The sequence below is a fragment of the Eurytemora carolleeae genome, unplaced genomic scaffold (genome assembly GCF_000591075.1).
Source record: "Eurytemora carolleeae unplaced genomic scaffold, Eaff_2.0 scaffold791, whole genome shotgun sequence".
Classification (NCBI taxonomy): Eukaryota; Metazoa; Arthropoda; class Copepoda; order Calanoida; family Temoridae; genus Eurytemora; species Eurytemora carolleeae.
Genome location: NW_019396691.1, coordinates 97,129 through 116,226, shown reverse-complemented (window position 1 = coordinate 116,226; position 19,098 = coordinate 97,129). Strand labels below are relative to the sequence as shown.

Here is a 19,098-nt window from a genome sequence, read left to right as displayed (position 1 = left end):
CCTCCTGGATAGCTGTCACGAGAAGATAATACCTATATCGAATTAGGAAGATAGAAATTCAATTATATCTGGGAAAATATTAGACCAAATATGTGTAAACAACAGCTCACACAAGGATCTGAGTGCTTTCTCGAGAACGTAATAATGTGAAAATATTATTTTTATTCCTCGATTCTTTAAATCAAATAAAAAGCAAAAATGATGAACAGTGCTTAGAATAATTTCATTTTGATGCGGATCCGGATCTGAATCCTGGATCCGCTCTGTAAATAAATGGATCCGGATCCAGGTCTTGACATTTACGTAGGATTTACTTTTTTGCGCGTATTTTTATGCTAAAACTTAATGAAGTTTTAATGATTGCTCTTTAGTAAGCTGTTAAGAATTGTGTTAGTTGGTGTTTTGCCCCTTGGATCCGGATCCAGATTCGAATCTTAAGGACTAACTATGAAGAATAAATAAAGTTCTTTCTAAAAGGCCTCTAATTTTAAGCATATTCAAAATCACATAATATATATAATCTTTAAATTAAATTTCTTTTATATTCTCGACGCTTCAGGGGGTTTATATTTTCTTTAAAAATCCCCGCCCCCTTCCTTCCTTCCCCCTCCAGAAGTTGGGTTGGGAGGGGGGGGGGAGTTCTTGAAAATACACACCTTGCCTTTGTCCTTTAATGAAATGGGGCTTCTTGATTTCACCCTTATATATGGATATTTATGAAGGATCCTGATTCAGATTTGATTTGATTTGATCCGGATTCAGATCTAGCTGATCAACTTGATCCGGGTCCTAATAACACTATTTATTGTTTTATTGATTTTATTTAGGTTCGGTTTATAACAAGGATCTATCATCCTAATATTGACAAGCTCGGCAGAATCTGTCTTGATATTCTCAAAGGTAGGATTAATTTAATAACTAGCTCATCAAGGTTTAATTACTAGCTCATCAAGGTTTAATTACTAGCTCATCAAGGTTTAATTACTAGCTCATCAAGGTTTAATTACTAGCTCATCAAGGTTTAATTACTAGTACATCAAGGTTTAATTACTAGCTCATCAAGGTTTAATTACTAGCTTATCAAGGTTTAATTACTTGTCCGTCAAGGTTTTATTACAAGCTGATCAAGATTAAATACTAGTTCATCTATGTTTCATTTCTATTAAGTCAAGGTTAAATTACTAGCTCGTCATAAACTGTCTTTTACTGTAACAAGTTTGTTAAATTTTTGTAGATTTTGTTGTTTTTAAATTCATTTTTTAAACAATACAATTTTCCCTAGTTCTTAAATAAAAGTTGAAACGAACTAAAGAGTTGAATGGATTTAAAAGTTCTAGAACAAAATAGATTAATCTTTTCAAGTTGAATAGCGGAAAAATGATAATGTTTTGGGCTAATAAAAATCTTTAATGAAATTTTATTTTATTTAGTTTTCTTTCAGTCCTTTCAAGGTCTTTGTGATTAATATATTTACATAAACTATAACTGAATTATTTTCTGAAAAATTTTGAAAAAAAATCCTTTCTTTACATTGAGGGTCTTGTTCATTCAAAATTTTGATTTCATAACAGATTTATTTAGGAGCTAGTGAGGGGGGGGTGGGGGAAGTATAATTTTTGTTGTTTTCAATTAAAAACTTGGAAAGCATTTATCGTTCTTTGGTAAACAAGTTTGGTTGTGGACCGGAGATCGGAGCATTGCTTCAGATGGAAGTCGTTTTTTCGGCTAAACCTTGATTTTGATTGAGGTCGAATGACCTTCGATCCCAAATTTTCTTTGTTATCCGTGTAGAACACCGCAATTGAAGGCTGTATGCAAAATGTGATCTTTTTATCTCAATTATTTTACACCTGAGTTAAGAAACTTCAAGTTGTTTTTGTTCTTCTAATAATTAGATGGTTTTGTAAAAAACTAGTTCTTACCANCCACCTAACCCCTCTTTCAGTATGTACTTACCTTGACAAAATACGTTGTCTTGACATATCTTGTTTTTTCTTGAGTTTTATTTTTGAATTCTAATTAAATCTATAAACAGGGTTTTTTCTAGTTCAATCAAAGAATTAATTTTCTATCAAATTATATCAAGAAAACAATGGACAAATACATTTATTATTTCTGAATTCTTTAAGACTGGAATTTACTTGACAAACTTAATAAACGAAGTTTTCCAACGTTGGATATTACTCTGAAAAAATGTTGACAGTCACTGTGTTAATGAAAGCAAGGCTAAACAATTTTATTTCCAAAAGTTTTGCAATACAGTGCTTAAGATACGGATCCGTTGGATCCGCTAGATTTTTGGAATTACCGGACCCGGATCCACGGGTGCAAGATATCTACTAAAAACTGAAGAAAATTTAGTTTGCTCTCTAAAACAAACTCTGAACTGTTAAAAAAGCGAGATTATTAAAATTTTCCTGTTTTCAGAATGGTTCATTAAGTTATATCAGAAAACTAAACGGAATAAAAAAAATTTAATTTTCTTTTGTTTAAATAATCAAGAAATCGTAAAGAAATGTTCTTGACCTGGATCCGGAGTGTTCTTTTTTCTAAGGCGGAAATGAAATTGATCCTAAGTATTGGTTGCAAATATATAATTGGAAATAAAAAGTTTATTTTCTTCAGATAAATGGAGTCCAGCACTTCAGATCCGCACCGTTCTACTCTCAATCCAGGTTGGATACCTTTATTTCAGTTTTCTTTTAATATTCCTAGATCTTCTATTCATACCCCCGTCCTAGTTTTTATTCCTTTATTCTTTAAACCTATCCGTCCTAGTTTTTTATTCCTTTAATCTTTAAACCCATCCCGTCCTAGTTTTTTATTCCTTTATTCCTTTATTCTTTAAACTCATCCGTCCTAGTTTTTTATTCCTTTATTCTTTAAACCCATTCCGTCCTAGTTTTTTATTTCTTAATTCTTTAAACCCATCCATCCTAGTTTTTCTTTCCTATATTTTTTAAACCCATCCCGTCCTAGTTTTTTTATTCCTTTATTCTTTAAACCCATCCGTCCTAGTTTTTTATTCCTTTATTCTTTAAACCCTCCGTTTTAGTTTTTTATTCCTTTATTCCTTAAACCCATCCGTCTTAGATTTTTATTCCTTTACTCTCTAAACCCATCCAAGGAATAAAAACTAGAACGGAGGGTTTAAAGAATAAAGGAATAAAAAACTAGGACGGATGGGTTTAAAGAATAAAAGATTAAAAAATTAGGACGGATGGTTGTAAAGAATAAAGGAATAAAAAACTAGGACGGGATGGGTTTAAAGAATAAAGGAATAAAAAACTAGGACGGATGGGTTTAAAGAATAAAGGATTAAAAATCTAGGACGGATGGGTTTAAAGATTTAAGGAATACAAAACTAGGACGGATGGGGTTAAGGAATAAAGGAATAAAAACTAGAACAGAATGGGTTTAAAGAGTAAAGGAATAAAAATCTAAGACGATGGGTTTAAGGAATATCTTGGATCTTTAAACCCATCCCGTCATAGTTTTTAAATTCTGGATCTATAAACCCATCCCGTCCTAGTTTTTTAATTCTGGATCTATAAACCCATCCCGTCCTAGTTTTTTATTCCTGGATCTTCAAACCCAACCCGTCCTAGTTTTTTATTCCGAAATTTTTAAACCCATCCCAGTTTTTTATTCCTCGATCTTACCCATTCTGTCCAAGTTCTTTATTTCTGGATTATTAAACCCGTCCCGTCCTTGTTTTTTTATTACTCGATCCGTCAAATCCATCCCGTTCTATTTTTTGATTCCTTGATCCTTTAAATCCATCCCGTTCTAGTATTTTATTCCTTGATATTTAAAATCCATCCCGTCCTGGTTTTTGATTCCTCGATCCTTTAAATCCATCCCGTTCCGTCCATATTTGTTCATTTCTGGATCCGTTTCACCTTTCACCTCGTCCCTTCTTAGTATTTGTGCTCCTGAATCCTTAAAACCCATCCTTTCCTAGATTCTTTTCCATTCCGTCCTCTTTAATATTCCTGGATCCCATCTCGTTCCTTCTCAGTTTTTGTATCTTTGTATCCTTTAAATCCATTCCGTCATAGTTTTTTAATCCTAGTTTTTTGTCCTTCTTTCTTTAACCCCAACCCTTCTAGTTTTCAATCCTAGTTTCTTCAGACCCAACCCTCCTAGTTTTTAATCCTAGTTTCTTTAATCCCAACCCATCCTAGTTTCTAATCCTAGTTTCTTAAAATCCAACCCTCCTTGTTTTTAATCCTTGTTTCTTCAAACCCAACTCTTCCTAGTTTTCAATTCTAGTTTCTTCAAACCCAACCCTTCCTAGTTTTTAAAACTAGATTCTTCAAACCCAACCCATCCTAGTTTTTAATCCTAATTTCTTCAAACCCAACCCATTCTAGTTTTTAATCCAAGTCTCTTCAAACCCAACCCTTTCTAGTTTTGAATCCTAATTTCTTCAATCCCAACCCATCCTAGTTTTTAATCCTTCAAACCCAACCCATCCTAGTTTTTAATCCTAATTTCTTCAAACCTAGTCCATTCTAGTTTTTAATCCTAGTCTCTTCAAACCCAACCCTTCCTAGTTTTTAATCCCTAATTTCTTCAATCCCAACCCATCCTAGTTTTTAATCCTTCAAACCCAACCCATCCTAGTTTTTAATCCTAATTTCTTCAATCCCAACCCATCCTAGTTTTTAATACTAGTTTCTTCAAACCCAACCCATCCTAGTTTTTAATCCTAATTTCTTCAAACCTAGTCCATTCTAGTTTTTAATCCTAGTCTCTTCAAACCCAACCCTTCCTAGTTTTTAATCCCTAATTTCTTTAATCCCAACCCATCCTAGTTTTCAATCCTAGTTTACTTTAAACCCAACCCATCCTAGTTTTCAATCCTAGTTTACTTTAAACCCAACCCATCCTAGTTTTAATAATATTCTATGTCAGGCTCTACTCTCTGCCCCTAACCCTGATGATCCTTTAGCTAACGATGTTGCTGAACTATGGAAGGTAAATGTTGGTTTATTAGGCTTTCACCCAATATTTTATTTTATACAATACAAACATATATCGGGGGTCTATATTATTCCATCTGATCAATCCCAAATGTTGATTGATTGATAAAATGGGCAGAAATAAACCATGTTGTTATTGTAAACAATTGGAAGTATAATGTCAAGTTGTAGAGAAAATTCCATACTGCAGAATTTATACTGCAAGGGAGTGTTTATTTTTCTGTATATTATAATTTATCTCATATTGAATACTAATATTTACATCTTTTAACACCCCAAATGCGGTACACATTTCTAAAGTGTAGTACACGTACACAAAGACTTGTCAAAGTTCACAATGACTTGTCATAGTTCACAATGACATATAAAGTGTACTTTCATGCCCCTAAATGACTTTCAACCCCGATCCCATTTGGGATCAGAAATGGAATTATATGGTGTAGTTTAAATATTTAAATATTTCAAATATATGTTTTTACAGAAATAAACTGAAAAATTATGCAAAAAAAGGCGCAATTGATCACTACTCATTACATACCATATATTTAATATTTATCATTAAATTTATTACGTTATTATAGAATCCTTCAACATCTAAATTATTCATTCTTTCATTTCATAATTGTTCTTGTAAAATGGGAACTTTCCAGGCATACTCCACTGGGATATCAATATTAAATTGTTTCTTTTATAATATGATAAAAGATTACTTACCTTATGAAATCTTTAATTCTTGCAATGCTCAACACCAATTTTTGTAACTTTATTATATTTTAAACAACTATCATAATTTATAGGTTTAAGAGTATGAAAGGTCAGGTTAAAATAATTAAGAGCTTGAGACTAGAAATCAGTTTTATGTTTTATCTTTATTTTTGCTTTTAATTTTCAAAAGAGGGGGTGGGCCGGGGGAGAAAAATAATTTTTCTAGAAAATAAACACCCCTGATTCTGAAAGAGAAAATAAACAACCCTGAAAGAATCACGACAACATTTGAGTAAGCAGAAACTAGAACAGATTAGAATTTTTTACGATGGTTTAAGGTCTGATATTGGTTTGAATCACAACTGGCAACTTAAAAAATCATTCTCCTCCTCATAAATTATTCCCCCTCCCCCCCCTGATAGGGATGTTTTTTAGTGAATGTGGGGAAAAAATTGATTTCAAGCCTTTAGGCGAAAATAAATGTTTTTTTTGCTTATGTTTCCTAACAAATGGAAAAATTTGAAAGTTGATGTCCTACATTTTATATTTTTTTGTTAAAGTTTTAAAAAAGTCATTAAGAAAACTATGATCGAAAATTAATAATTTTTTGGCAATGTGTGCAACAAAAAATTGACAAATTTATGGGTTGATATCCAATATATAAAACAAACAAAAAATAAAAGTCATTAAGAAAAATGAGCAATTTAAAGTCCAATATTTTAAATATTTTTTTCTATAAGTCATAAAAAAAGTTATTGAGATTTTTTGTCAACATGTGTACTTAAAAAGGAATAAAGGAAACTGGATACTCCCGAGTTTTAGAAAAACTTAAATAGATATCTTTAAACAACGTTTTTAGATCAGCTGACTATACATGATATACACAATATAGAATACATTTTGTTTTATTTATATCCCAGAGTAAAGCGGATGTTTTCTCTTTGAAAATAAATAGTTTATTATGAAAAACAAAGTGCAAGTAAGCTTTTAATGCTTTTTTAACTTGTTTTACTTTATCAAAAGAGTTAAAATTGCCACAATGTTTTTTATTACATTTCATTAAAAAACAAAATTCAATTTTATTAAAGCTTGAAAGTTTCGATCGATCGATCGGAAAATAATTTTTTTTTGAGGTTTATCATTATGCTTTATCTTTTTTTATTGAGCTAAATTAAAAATAAAAAAAAAATCAATTTCACATCTCGCTTAAAATATTGAGGGTTTATAATTAAGTTATTATTTACCTCCTGTATCCTGGTATATATCTGTTTTCTCTCAGCCTCTGTTACCTGAGGGCGAGTAAAATTGATATTTGATATTTACCCATAGGGTGTTAATCTCATATATATTGCTGTTGTCGAGCTTTATGTGCAGCCATATCTTCTATACTTTGCTGGTCTGTCTGTACGTTTTTATCCAAAAAACGTTAAAACGGCTAAATCGATCGGGCCCATCTTTTATGCACATAAACACTGAACTTCTCAGACTATTCATGAAAACTAACAGAACTAAATAATTTATCTGGATTCTTTTTTTGTAGATGTAGTTGAATAATTGTTACGTATTTAGATAAATGAGCCGGAAGCCCTGAAGAATGCTCGAGATTGGACCAGGAAACACGCAATGGGAAATTAAACAATTTTTTCGCCATAATATTAATGATGTAAATCATTCTTAATATTATACTCCATAAACTAATATTAATGTTAATATAACAATGCTTTCGCAGTATCAGTTTCTACTTTGTGTAGAAAATTAAACATATTCTACACAAGGTTTATTAAACTTCAGTTTTAAATTGTGATAAATATGCTTTTTACTTGTATTCCCTTGGATTCCTCCTCAACAGTTTACATCATCTGTTTTATGTAAACCCTAAGTCGACATTGTTTCAAGAATAGAAAGGAAATAAATCTTATAAAAATATCAAGGAATTTTTATTTTATTTGTCAGGCATCGAGGATATTTACAATTTGTTGATTGTTTCGGAAAAAACTAAATTTATACTTAAATTTATTTCACTTCATTTCTAAAATTTCATCATTTATAAAAAAGGCTATAATTGTAAACTTTTACTGATGTTTTAAGTTCACAAGACATGACGATGGTCATTCTAGTAAGAAAACGTGAAGCAATAAGTCTCTAACTGGAGAGCTTATAAATTAAAAAGAATTATTTAAATTTTATAAGCTAATAGTTTTGTTCTGAGGTGAAGGATGGATTAATCTGCTGAACAATCCAGAGATAATTTCAAGAATGTAAAGTTGTGAAAAACTTGAAGCAAAAACTCAAAGTGTTTTCACTATTCATATACATACAGAGCGTCCCACATCATATTGGATTATCTCCAGGCTTTAACGCCTAAATACGCACATAAAACTTAGAAAAAACTGGTATTCTTCTATATGCAAATTTTTATATTAGGCTTATACAATTTTTTAAAATGATTCATTATCTTAAGATTTTCTGATTAGTCGCATAAAGCGCAATTTAGAGCCATAATGATCCAAAATAATGTAAATGAGGTTGAAAGATGAATTCTGCAAATCATTCAAAACAAAAATTGTCAAGAAATTCCGTTTTGCGAATATCCCTTTATTTTGCTCTCTTTAAATTAAACTATTCAGTGGGATACATTGTACACAGTACACACAATACAAAAACTTTTATGTGTCTTTTTTATTAAACGAAGCAGGAACACGGGTGCACATCTTCCTGTAAAATCATTTCCTCCCCCTCTTTCGAGAATCATTTTTTTTCTGCAGAAGATTGGTATGATTGCGCGGAGCGAACATATATTTCAAGGGGTTTATTGGCTGAATTTGGGAGTAATAGATGAGTTTCAGGGGGAAATAAATTTTTGGATATAAACAGGGGGATTGGTAGATAACTACCTGCTCTATTGTACAGGGGGTTGGTAGATAACTACCTGCTCTATTGTACAGGNTTGGTAGATAACTACCTGCTTTATTGTACAGGGGGGTTGGTAGATAACTACCTGCTCTATTGTACTGGGGGGTTGGTAGATAACTACCTGCTCTATTGTTTAATTTAGCTTGAGTGTGCAACTAATACGGTTTACTGTTTATTGTTTCCCATCCCCGAGGGGGGGGGTCATCTTTAAAATATATACCCCCTGAGCGAGCTAGAATGTAGTTTAGCTTCATTGGTTTCATTGAAGTTAGTTTCACCTAATTAGTCACCACTCTCCTTCGTGTGTAATTAACCCTTTTACCTTATTTTCAAAGTTTTTTCGTAAAAAAAAACTTATATTTCAGTACCACTACATACTCTTGGCAATTAGAGCCATGTGTACTGGGCTGGAGATTTCGTGTTAGATACTCAAAAATCCCGATGACTTGATTTCGAAATCCATTGTGGGCATTTTGAATTTGAAAATCAATGCTTAATCTCTTCTATTCAGTTATTCCTCCGGGGTACGATTACTATCCGGGATAGACTAGATTAATCTGCAGGTTAACAACAGATCTGGGTTAATCATGGCTCTCTTTAATATTTATAACTAACTCTCACTCATTCATAAATTCCCAACTTAACTCTACCATTTTTACCATCTACTGATCTGTATATCATGTATAGAGCTAGGGTTTGAACAGTTTATTTCAGATTAGAAGGTTATTAAAACTGTTTATATAAATTTTATATACAGGGTGTCCCAAAAAACATGGGAATTCAGTGACGATTTCAATATCGTCTTTAAAACAATTCTTTGATTTAGTATAGTAATACCTACTGAGAAAGCTGTAATCTGTAAGAGTTTCGTCTGCTATGTTCACTTTTTGTTTGTTTATATTTTGACTGCATACGGTTGCACTTATTAATGCAAGAAAATTGCAGTATACAAACAGAGTGAACTTGTCCGTCTTCACTGTTCATCTTGCGGAGACATTATAGACACATCTTTACAGCCATTTACCGTTTTCATAAAATAAACTCTAGCAGACATAATAATATTATGGCCTTTGAAATTAGGTATTACCATGCTAATTCATAACAAAGACGATATCGAATTCGTCACTGATTTCCCATGTTTTTGGGACACACTGTATTTGGGTCCGTGGGACTTTCTAAACTTTTACACGGGTTCATTTTTCAAGTTAAAGATTAAAAAAATAAAATGAAGAAAAGATCAAAATATTTTTAAATAATGAGGAAAAGATCAAAATATTAAAAAAGAAAATGAAGGAAAGATCAAAATATTCAAAAAAGAAAATGAAGAAAAGATCAAAATATTCAAAAAAAAATTAAGAAAAGATCACAATATTGAAAAATAGAATAAAGAAAAGGTCAAAATATTAAAAAAGTAAAAAAGAAAAGATCTAAATGTTAGAAAAGAAAATGAAGGAAACATTCAAAATATTAGAGGAAAAATGAATGAAAGATCAAAATATTAACAAGGAAAATAAAGAAAATATAAATTTTAAAAAGAAAATGAATGATTCCTGTTTTTTTCTGTGAACCCCCTATTTTTAATCTATTTTTTGTTTTATGATTCAAATATTACAAGATATGTCTATCTTATGACAATATAAACAAAAGCCACATGCATTGACTGATATTAAGATATGTCCACAGCTGAGTAGTTGTTATAAACTAAAATGTTCAATATATCAAAGCTTAAAATATCAAGAAGTTTACTTTAAATTTTACTTTTACTTTAAATTGACAAATTATGTATCTTTACGGTTTTAAATATACTTACTCGATTATCGTAGCAGTTAGCACCAGTCTGATGAGAGCGTATAATGCTCACAGTCGTCAGAATAACTCTAGACCTTCTCAATAATGTTCTAAGAGAGTCTAGAGCTACTTTACAAAGTACTGGTGAGAATGTGCACGCTCTCATCTGACTGAGCCCAAAATTTAAGACAGGGTATCGTTATGAAAACCATTTTTATAACCCGGGTTTTACGAATGGGATTAAGCAGTTTTGTGGATATCGATATTTTTGTTATGAAATATTTGTTTCTTCCTATTCTCCATTTTTCTCGAATCTCTCAAATAAAAATCTACAAAATGTTAAGACCCCAAAAAGGAAACTCAAGGGTTTCGTTGAACGATACTCTTTTAAATTTCGGGCTCTGGTGCTATACGATGAGTATAAGTATAATATCTAAAACAATGTTGTTCACAAAGTTACACCCAGGCCATGGAGTCACGAACATTCTAAAGGAATTGAGTCTTTGCTACAAACTTAAATTGTCGCATCCTAAACTCTTTTCAACCTGATGGTGTAAATCTGTGAGATTCCAAACTTAGATTTGTTTATCTACTAGAATTTAAAGTTTGAAATATCCTAAGTCTACGAAATTGGGTTGCAAAGATATAGGGGTTATACAATCAGAGTTTGTGGCAACGATTTAATTCCTTTTGCGGAAAATTATAGCGTTACAGTGCGGTAGGATATAGGTATCAAAATTTAAATTGCTTTCAAATTTCAAGAAAAAATGTCTAACTTTCAACTAGGAACCTATTAAACCCCATCGTACATCGCTCAGTATTACATTCAGTGTACATGTACATGTACATCGCACAGTATTCAGTCTACATGTACAATTTACAGTTTACATAGTACAGTGTGCTGATTGAATTGTGCAGTGTACAGTTTATATTGTACAGTACACAGTCTACATATATATAGTACATTGTACAATGTACATTGTGCAGTGTATATTGTACAGTGTACATGCTGTAAATTTAATAGTGTACAATTTACATATATTAATAAAGAAAACAATTGATCATGTACTGCGTACAGATAAGAATTTTGTACATAAAAAGGGAACATATATTATATAAAGGTTTCCGTATTCTTCTCCACCATCTCTCTAATTAGATAAATGTCAACTTTAGATCAGAAATAACAAATGTAATCTTAAACTAAATTATTAACGATTATTTGGTTCAAATGTTGTTTTCAGCATCGAAGTGATAATAGATTTTGTGCAATAGATTATTATTATATTTTTATTATTATGATTATTATTTTATAGATTATTATTAATCTTCAAATAGATTATTTTTAGCAGGAGTGCACGCTGCGTTTTCCAGGTTTATATTATTATTCAAAGTTAATCACACCGTTCACCCGAGTTTGATATTTAATCATGATTTTAGCTCACGTGTCCGGCGTTGCCCGTAAAATTTAAAATATTTTGTCCAGCTAACTGTTTGTCCAACTAATAACTATAGCGAAATATATATGAATATATATCTAAACATGTTCCTCGAACTTTAACTACATTGTAACTTTGTATTCCCGTTAAAAAGTGCATTGTAATTGTACAAAATTGTATTTTAAAAGTTTCTTCTTCGCCTAATTTGTCAGTGGAAATCTAATAAAAGTCTTGAATAAATGCTAAGAAAGTAAGATAACTTTATTTAAGAGCTAGAAAATAAATCAATATTAGTTACTACCAATAAATCATATTGTTTATTCTTAATCTTTATATTTACGTAAAATCACGACCAAACCAATTTTAAAAATGTTAATTTTGGGAAGCAACGAAAACAAAGTAAGAAATTATATCTGATTAAAGGGCATGGGATCGGACGATTATACATTTTTCATCCATGGTCATTCTTACAAATTCTAAAAAACCTTTTAAAAAATACAGTGTTTGTATGCCTTCCTAACTCAAACAAATGAGAATTATTCTGAACTGAAAGAGTTTAAGCCTAATTTCGTGACCTTACTTTGAAAACTAACTAATTTAATCAGCAAAAGTGACCTGCGCACATTTCTACTGCAGGGTTCTCGTTTGAACAGTAAAACAGAATGTTGCTTCTTGGGTAATTTATTGGAATAATCAGAATTAAAAATGTAAAACCTAAGAGACCGATTTGACTCGGGTATTGTTATACTATAAAAGCTAATTTTACGATGATTAATATGCTATTTGTGTGCGAATTTAAAGAATTTGAACCGCGTCTCAAATCCACCAAAAACCGGTTTCAATTGAGCGCCGCTTAAATCTTGAAAAATTGAATGCATAAGTGAAACCAATCATATTTGAGCCGCAGCTTAAATTTAAGCCGCGGCTCAAATTCTTTAAATTCGGCATTTGGTGTCATGATATAATAGTAATATTATTAAAGGAACTGTAAGCGTAATGTAAAATAACCCGATTAACAACAGTTCCCTTGAAAGCTTTGTCTGATCAAGTATGAATTAAAACATCTTGATTTTTATTTTTAACTGTTTATTTTCATTTGTGGGTTCTCTATATAAGTGGCTTGCGCATTTCTTGTCTTTATAAGAAAGAATGGAGAAATTATTATAACTAAACACTTTCCGGTTTGTTGTTTATTTTCAAAAAATAGAATTTTTCGTGAGAACTTGCAACCATTGGAGCACTGAGGAAAACTATGTTTTCATTAGTTTATTCTATTAGGTTTTATGAAGATTAAGAAGTCTATTAAAAATGTCTGGAAAAGACATAAATTGACGTTTATAACGATCCACTGGAGGCTGTTCTGCCGAATGCAACAATTTCTAAGAAAATCCATCAATAGCGGGAGAGATCATTGAGTAGCAAAACTTAATCCGACAACAAATATCAACCCTGTATCCAATACCGGCAATAAGCATACTTTCGCTTTTTAGGTTAAATTCAACTTAATGCGTGTTATTTATAATTTTGTAAATTATAAGAACTGGTGGCCAAACAAAAAGGTTATGCATGAAACAAGTTATAAAGGAGTTGAGTATTTGCCACAAACTCAGATTTTCTTTGCAATTGATGATGAAAACCTTTGATATTTCAAACTCAGATTATATTATCTAACAGAATTGATAGTTTGAAATATGTAAAGTCTACAACATTGGGTCGCAATGATTTAGAAAATATAGAAAATCGGGGTTTAAGGCAAAGAATAAATTCCTTTAGAACAAGATTGAATAAATCCGTAGTAGCTTCTAAAGTTTAGTTTGTTTGTTTGTTTGTTTGTAATTCTGAATGTTAGAAAACTCCTCTCTCCAGACCCTATAATGGTATCTGGGAAATAAGTGTAATATCCGAAATATGGTTTCTCAGCAGAAATATTACAAGATATTAGATTATTTCTTTCTATCTCAATATGTTTTTTAGGCCTCTTTCCATTCCGTTTTGTAATACAAATTTCAGCTTTTTATTGAATTACCAAGCCACCGCCATTTATTTTAATTGTTAAGGGGCCGTTCACTTATTTGGGTAATTTGAGGGAAAACTAAATAGACTATTAGCTATTCACATGTGGCCTGAGAAAAAGCCGATTTATCCTTCAGAATTTCTATTGCAAAGGTATGATACTTTTGCATTTACACTATTTGATGCTTTTTGTAATAGTCATTGATTTTTTAAAATTTCCATATATTAAATGAAATTGTAATGTATCTAATTATAGTTAATTGTAGATATCTCAAATATTTTTCAAAGTTATTTAAAAATTGTCTATTTTTAAAATATAACTTATTTTAAACATTAGAGGGTTTGATACGTTTTCCTATACTTCTTAATGAAACTAAGTGATTTATTAAAGAGTTGCAGAATCTAGGGACCGGTTTGTCTGAGAGAGGAAGTCGTTTTGTACATAAAAGTGCTAGTTTGTTAAAAAAAAAATGTTATGTGTTATTATATAATGGCTAACAGATGGTATTTTTGAAATATGATAGTTTTATATTTTATTGGGCTGTTGTTTCTGACATAACTTTTAAATATTGTCTGTGCAAATAACTTTCCGGTGTAATTCTAGACAAAATATAAATTAGCTTTTTCTCCAGTCATAGATCTTTGAAAAGTAAAACTAACACCAATGAACAGCTAATAGGCTAATTAATTTACCATGAAATTACACAAATAAGTGAACGTTCCCTTTAATTGTAAACCTAAAAAAACAATATTTTTCAATGCATAGTTTATATTTATGCAGTGAAGCAGCAGCAAGCAGATAAGCCAAATATATATGGAAGTGTAAAAGCTAAAATAAATAATTTTAAACATAAAAAACTTTGGACCGACTATTAGGGAGCCCTAAGCAAGCTGCACTGCCTACATGCAGAATTTAGATGGCAACACGGGACCTGATCCCTTCTAGTGAGATAAATGTGAAATATCTTTATGTTTCTTTTTTAAAGATTTGATCAAAGTTGACATATTCCTAACAGTGTGTATATCCGTTCTTCCCTTGACATCAGATACCAAGATCATCTGATTATCCATCTAGATAAATATATAGAAATATCTATATATATATTAGACAAGTCATGATCAGACATACAAACAGAGATTACTACTTGTTATATTGTAAAGGATAAAACTTGATTATATTTTGAAACCCAAACTGTAATGAATAAACAAGCATCGTACCAGAAAAATGTATTGATAAAAAAATAGAATAAACAAACTGTTAATTATTTTATGAGCTAATGAGCTGATATGCTCATCAGACAGAACTACATGCAGTCCGAGCTTAGCTCAGAACTAAAGGGGTTACATCAATGGAACTATCCCCACTCCAAGCTACCTAGCCCATGCTGGATACAATATATTTATAGATGATGGTAAGTAAGTATCCGATAATAATGTTTTTAATCTTCTTGACAGAAACAATCTCAAGAACTGACGAGGGTCAACCCAGACCGAAATATATTTTCAATAAATTTGGAACTAACATCTACTTTTTTTACTCTATAAAGGTTTGGTCCATCACATCACCGAATTTTATATTTGATAATATACCAACTTCTCTGGGTGTATACCACAAAATAAGGAAGGAAGGAAGGAAGGAAGGAAGGAAGGAAGGAAGGAACTAAAAAGCAGAACGGAGGAAGAAGAAAAGTTAATTATGAGGTTTTCAGAAACTTCTAAAAATAAATCCATGTTTCTGGTTTCTTGAAAACTAATAAATAAACTCCGAGCTCTGAATTTAAATTTGAATTTAGTTTTGAGAATTTTATATTCATGTTTACAGACAAACATTAGTAAAGGGCCAGTTAAGCCTATTTATATGATTTATGAAATATAATATTAAATATATAAATATATATAAACTAGCTGAAGTGCCCGGCGTTGCCGGTGGAATTTTTTAAAATTTAATTTTGATTTAAAAAAAAGGTTGAAATATTTTTAGTATATGCTACTCCCTGGGCACCCATTGGTTCCCTCATCAAATTTCAGACCATTCGGTCCAGCCGTTTGGACAGCTATAGCTAACATATATGCAATCAAATAAATACGAGCTAAGAGAACTATTATACATGATATAATTTGGAATTCTTGGACCAGATTTTAGAAATAGAAAGAGATTTTTTATTTTTTTATTTGTGGGAACTTTAAAACCAGCAGAGGTCTCGTGCACCTTAAATCCTATGTTTGTTGTTTTAAGAATTTGAGACCTTCGTGTAAATTTCCCTGCTTTATTTATTATTCACCTAAAAGGGACTGTAAAGGAAAAATGAAACGGGGGTGTAGGCTGAAACCTAAGCATTTTTGGAGTTGATCGAGACCCATAAGAGTTCTATCTGCAATGTTTCTGTCTCGAGAAATTGATATAAAACCGTGTCAAAATTATACGAAAATTCATAAATATAAAATTTTGTACAAAAATCGTAGATTTAAACAGGACATATTCAGCAAATACGCAACTAATCTGAAAACAACGATATCCCAGAGGAGCCAGAGTAACTTAGGTTTGTTTATTATTATTTGAATTTAATAATTTTTCATTTTTAACAGATATAATATAATTGAAAATATGATTACTACGTCCGTATCACGTGACCATAACTTCCACCAATGAGAGTACAGTGTTATTTATCCTGTGAATCCATCTGTATTACATGACCAGTATACTGCATTGCCATTGTTGGGAGTTCTGGTCATGTGATGCAGACGCATAAATTATATCTATTATATCTATTAAAAATGAAAAATTAGGTTTAAGCTTATACCTCTTTTGATTTTTCCTTTACAGTCCCTTTAATCCCCTTACCCGCAGTCATATTATACCTCTGGTGGCTGTCTAATTAACCTGAATCCCCCTAGCGGTCGATCGTTTTTTTCCGAAAACGAAACGATCGTTTTTGAAAACGAAACAAAAAACGATCGTTTAACGATCGTTTTCAAAAACGATTAACAACCCTATATATATCTAATAATTCCATTAAACTTACCTGAGACTTATTCAGGTTCTTAAACTGCTTTCCAACTAAATTATTAACATATATTCACCCCCCCCCTCCCCCAGCATTTCCCAAAGAAACTTAGAATTCATAAAGAAACGAGAATACCCAAGGACCATTCAATGTATTCTCTTTCATTTTTTCTTCTTTTGAATTGAGGATGATGTATGGTCAGAGTTTTAAGATTGATTCATCTTTCATTCCTCAGGAATTTTATTCCCACCAGGCTCTGCCCCGCCCTTGTTTGTAAAGTTTAAAATCCAATCCACTTAAATACATTTAACCGTCCCTACCCCCTTAATTTTATTTGCCTTTCTTTTTTAACTTGTTAGTGAGGCAAACATTTATTATGGTGGAAACACGAATATAAATACAGTTATTTTAGAAAATCAGGTAGAATAACTTTGTTATAGGTCACCAGTGTAAGTAAGCATGTTATGTAAATAAATAATTAAAAAATACGAAAATTAGAAAACGGGATCGAATACCCCGCCAATGTTTTAGATTTAAAGTTTGAATAAAGTTGTGAAAATAAAATTTATCCAATTTTCCAATTTTTGATCAAGGTTTTCTCAGAACAACATGATTTTCCCTGAGTCCGAATTTAATGAATTTAAGCCGCGTCTCAATTCCGCCAAAAACCGGTTTCAATTGAGCGCTTGCTTAAATCTTGAAACATTGAATACAGTTTTAAGTGGAACCAACCATATATGAGCCGCGTCTCAAAGTTAAGCCGCGGCTACATTCTTTAAATTCGGCATTTGGTGTCATGATATAATAGTAATATTATTAAAGGAACTGTCAGCGTAATGTAAAATAACCCGATTAACAACAGTTCCCTTGAAAGCTTTGTCTGATCAAGTATGAATTAAAACATCTTGATTTTTATTTTTAACTGTTTATTTTCATTTGTGGGTTCTCTATATAAGTGGCTTGCGCATTTCTTGTCTTTATATGAAAGAATGGAGAAATTTTTATAACTAAACACTTTCCGGTTTGTTGTTTATTTTCAAAAAATAGAATTTTTCGTGAGAACTTGCAACCATTGGAGCACTGAGGAAAACTATGTTCTCATTAGTTTATTCTATTAGGTTTTATGAAGATTAAGAAGTCTATTAAAAATGTCTGGAAAAGACATAAATTGACGTTTATAACGATCCACTGGAGGCTGTTCTGCCAAATGCAACAATTTTTTAAGAAAATCCATTAATAGCGGGAGAGATCATTGAGTAGCAAAACTTAATCCGACAACAAATATCAACCCTGTATCCAATACCGGCAATGAGCATACTTTCGCTTTTTAGGTTAAATTCAACTTAATGCGTGTTATTTATAATTTTGTAAATTATAAGAACTGGTGGCCAAACAAAAAGGTTATGCATGAAACAAGTTATNTAAAGTCATTCTCTAAAATCTGACAAAAACTATATGTTAATGCATGTATGTTAATTTTTCCTAAATAGATGACAAATCCGACATAAACCACCAGAGAAATCTGAAATATGATTAAATTATCAATTTTTTTCTAATGTTTTTCTTTTTTTCTTTGTTTAGATATTTGATCAAATACAAATAAAGTGAAGAAAGAAACGTTTTTCAAAAAATCAGCTAATTACATTTTTTCATCAGTCTTTCAGACGGAGAGGCAATTTTTTTCTTTTAGATTAAAAACATATAATATTTGTATTTTTAGCCAAAATATTAAAAAAATAAAATTAAAATTACATAACGCATTTCTTATTCTATATATTTTAATATGTTTAATAACCTTGATTCGACTAAATTTTTTTTTTATTATTGAAAAATGTGAAATTCAGAAAAAGTTTTTTTGTAAATATGGAGAACACCTTTCTAATCAAAAAGTTTGATTTTCAACTCAGCGAATTTTACCAAAACTTTTTGCAACTTTAAAGTTGAAATATTAAAACTGTTTGGCGTGGTTAAACTTTTTCTAATCCTTCAACTTTAGTTTCTTCTATCTCTTATCTCTCTACCCCTCTCCTTTCTTTTTTGACCGTTCCGCCTTTCCTTCCTCAATTATATTTTCTCTCTTATTTCCCTTACACTTTTTCTCCTATTTGCCTTATACTTCTTATACTTTTCTCTCATTTTCCTTACACTTTTCTTTCATTTCCCTTACACTCTTCTCTCATTTCCCTTACACTTTTCTCTCATTTCCCTTACACTTTTCTCTCATTTCCCTTACACTTTTCTCTCATTTCC

General features: G+C 31.1%; 2 protein-coding genes across 2 annotated transcripts in view; both read left to right on the top strand.

Annotated features, from left to right (window-relative positions):
• LOC111707438 (ubiquitin-conjugating enzyme E2 N) overlaps nt 1–7,619 on the top strand; it is a gene marked incomplete in the record, with an annotated part of 10,369 nt that extends 2,750 nt beyond the window's left edge. The window contains 4 exon segments of the mRNA XM_023480551.1: nt 828–900; nt 2,626–2,675; nt 4,921–4,983; nt 7,263–7,619. Of these exon segments, the coding sequence (XP_023336319.1) occupies nt 828–900; nt 2,626–2,675; nt 4,921–4,983; nt 7,263–7,328 (252 nt within the window).
• Nucleotides 1–10,932, top strand: part of LOC111707436 (histone-lysine N-methyltransferase SETD7) — a 31,282-nt gene extending 20,350 nt beyond the window's left edge. Inside the window, exon 20 of the transcript XR_002766433.1 lies at nt 10,885–10,932. The gene's annotated coding sequence lies outside the window, so the exon portion shown is untranslated. The remainder of the gene's footprint in view (nt 1–10,884) is intronic.
• Nucleotides 10,933–19,098: the final 8,166 nt, after the last annotated feature.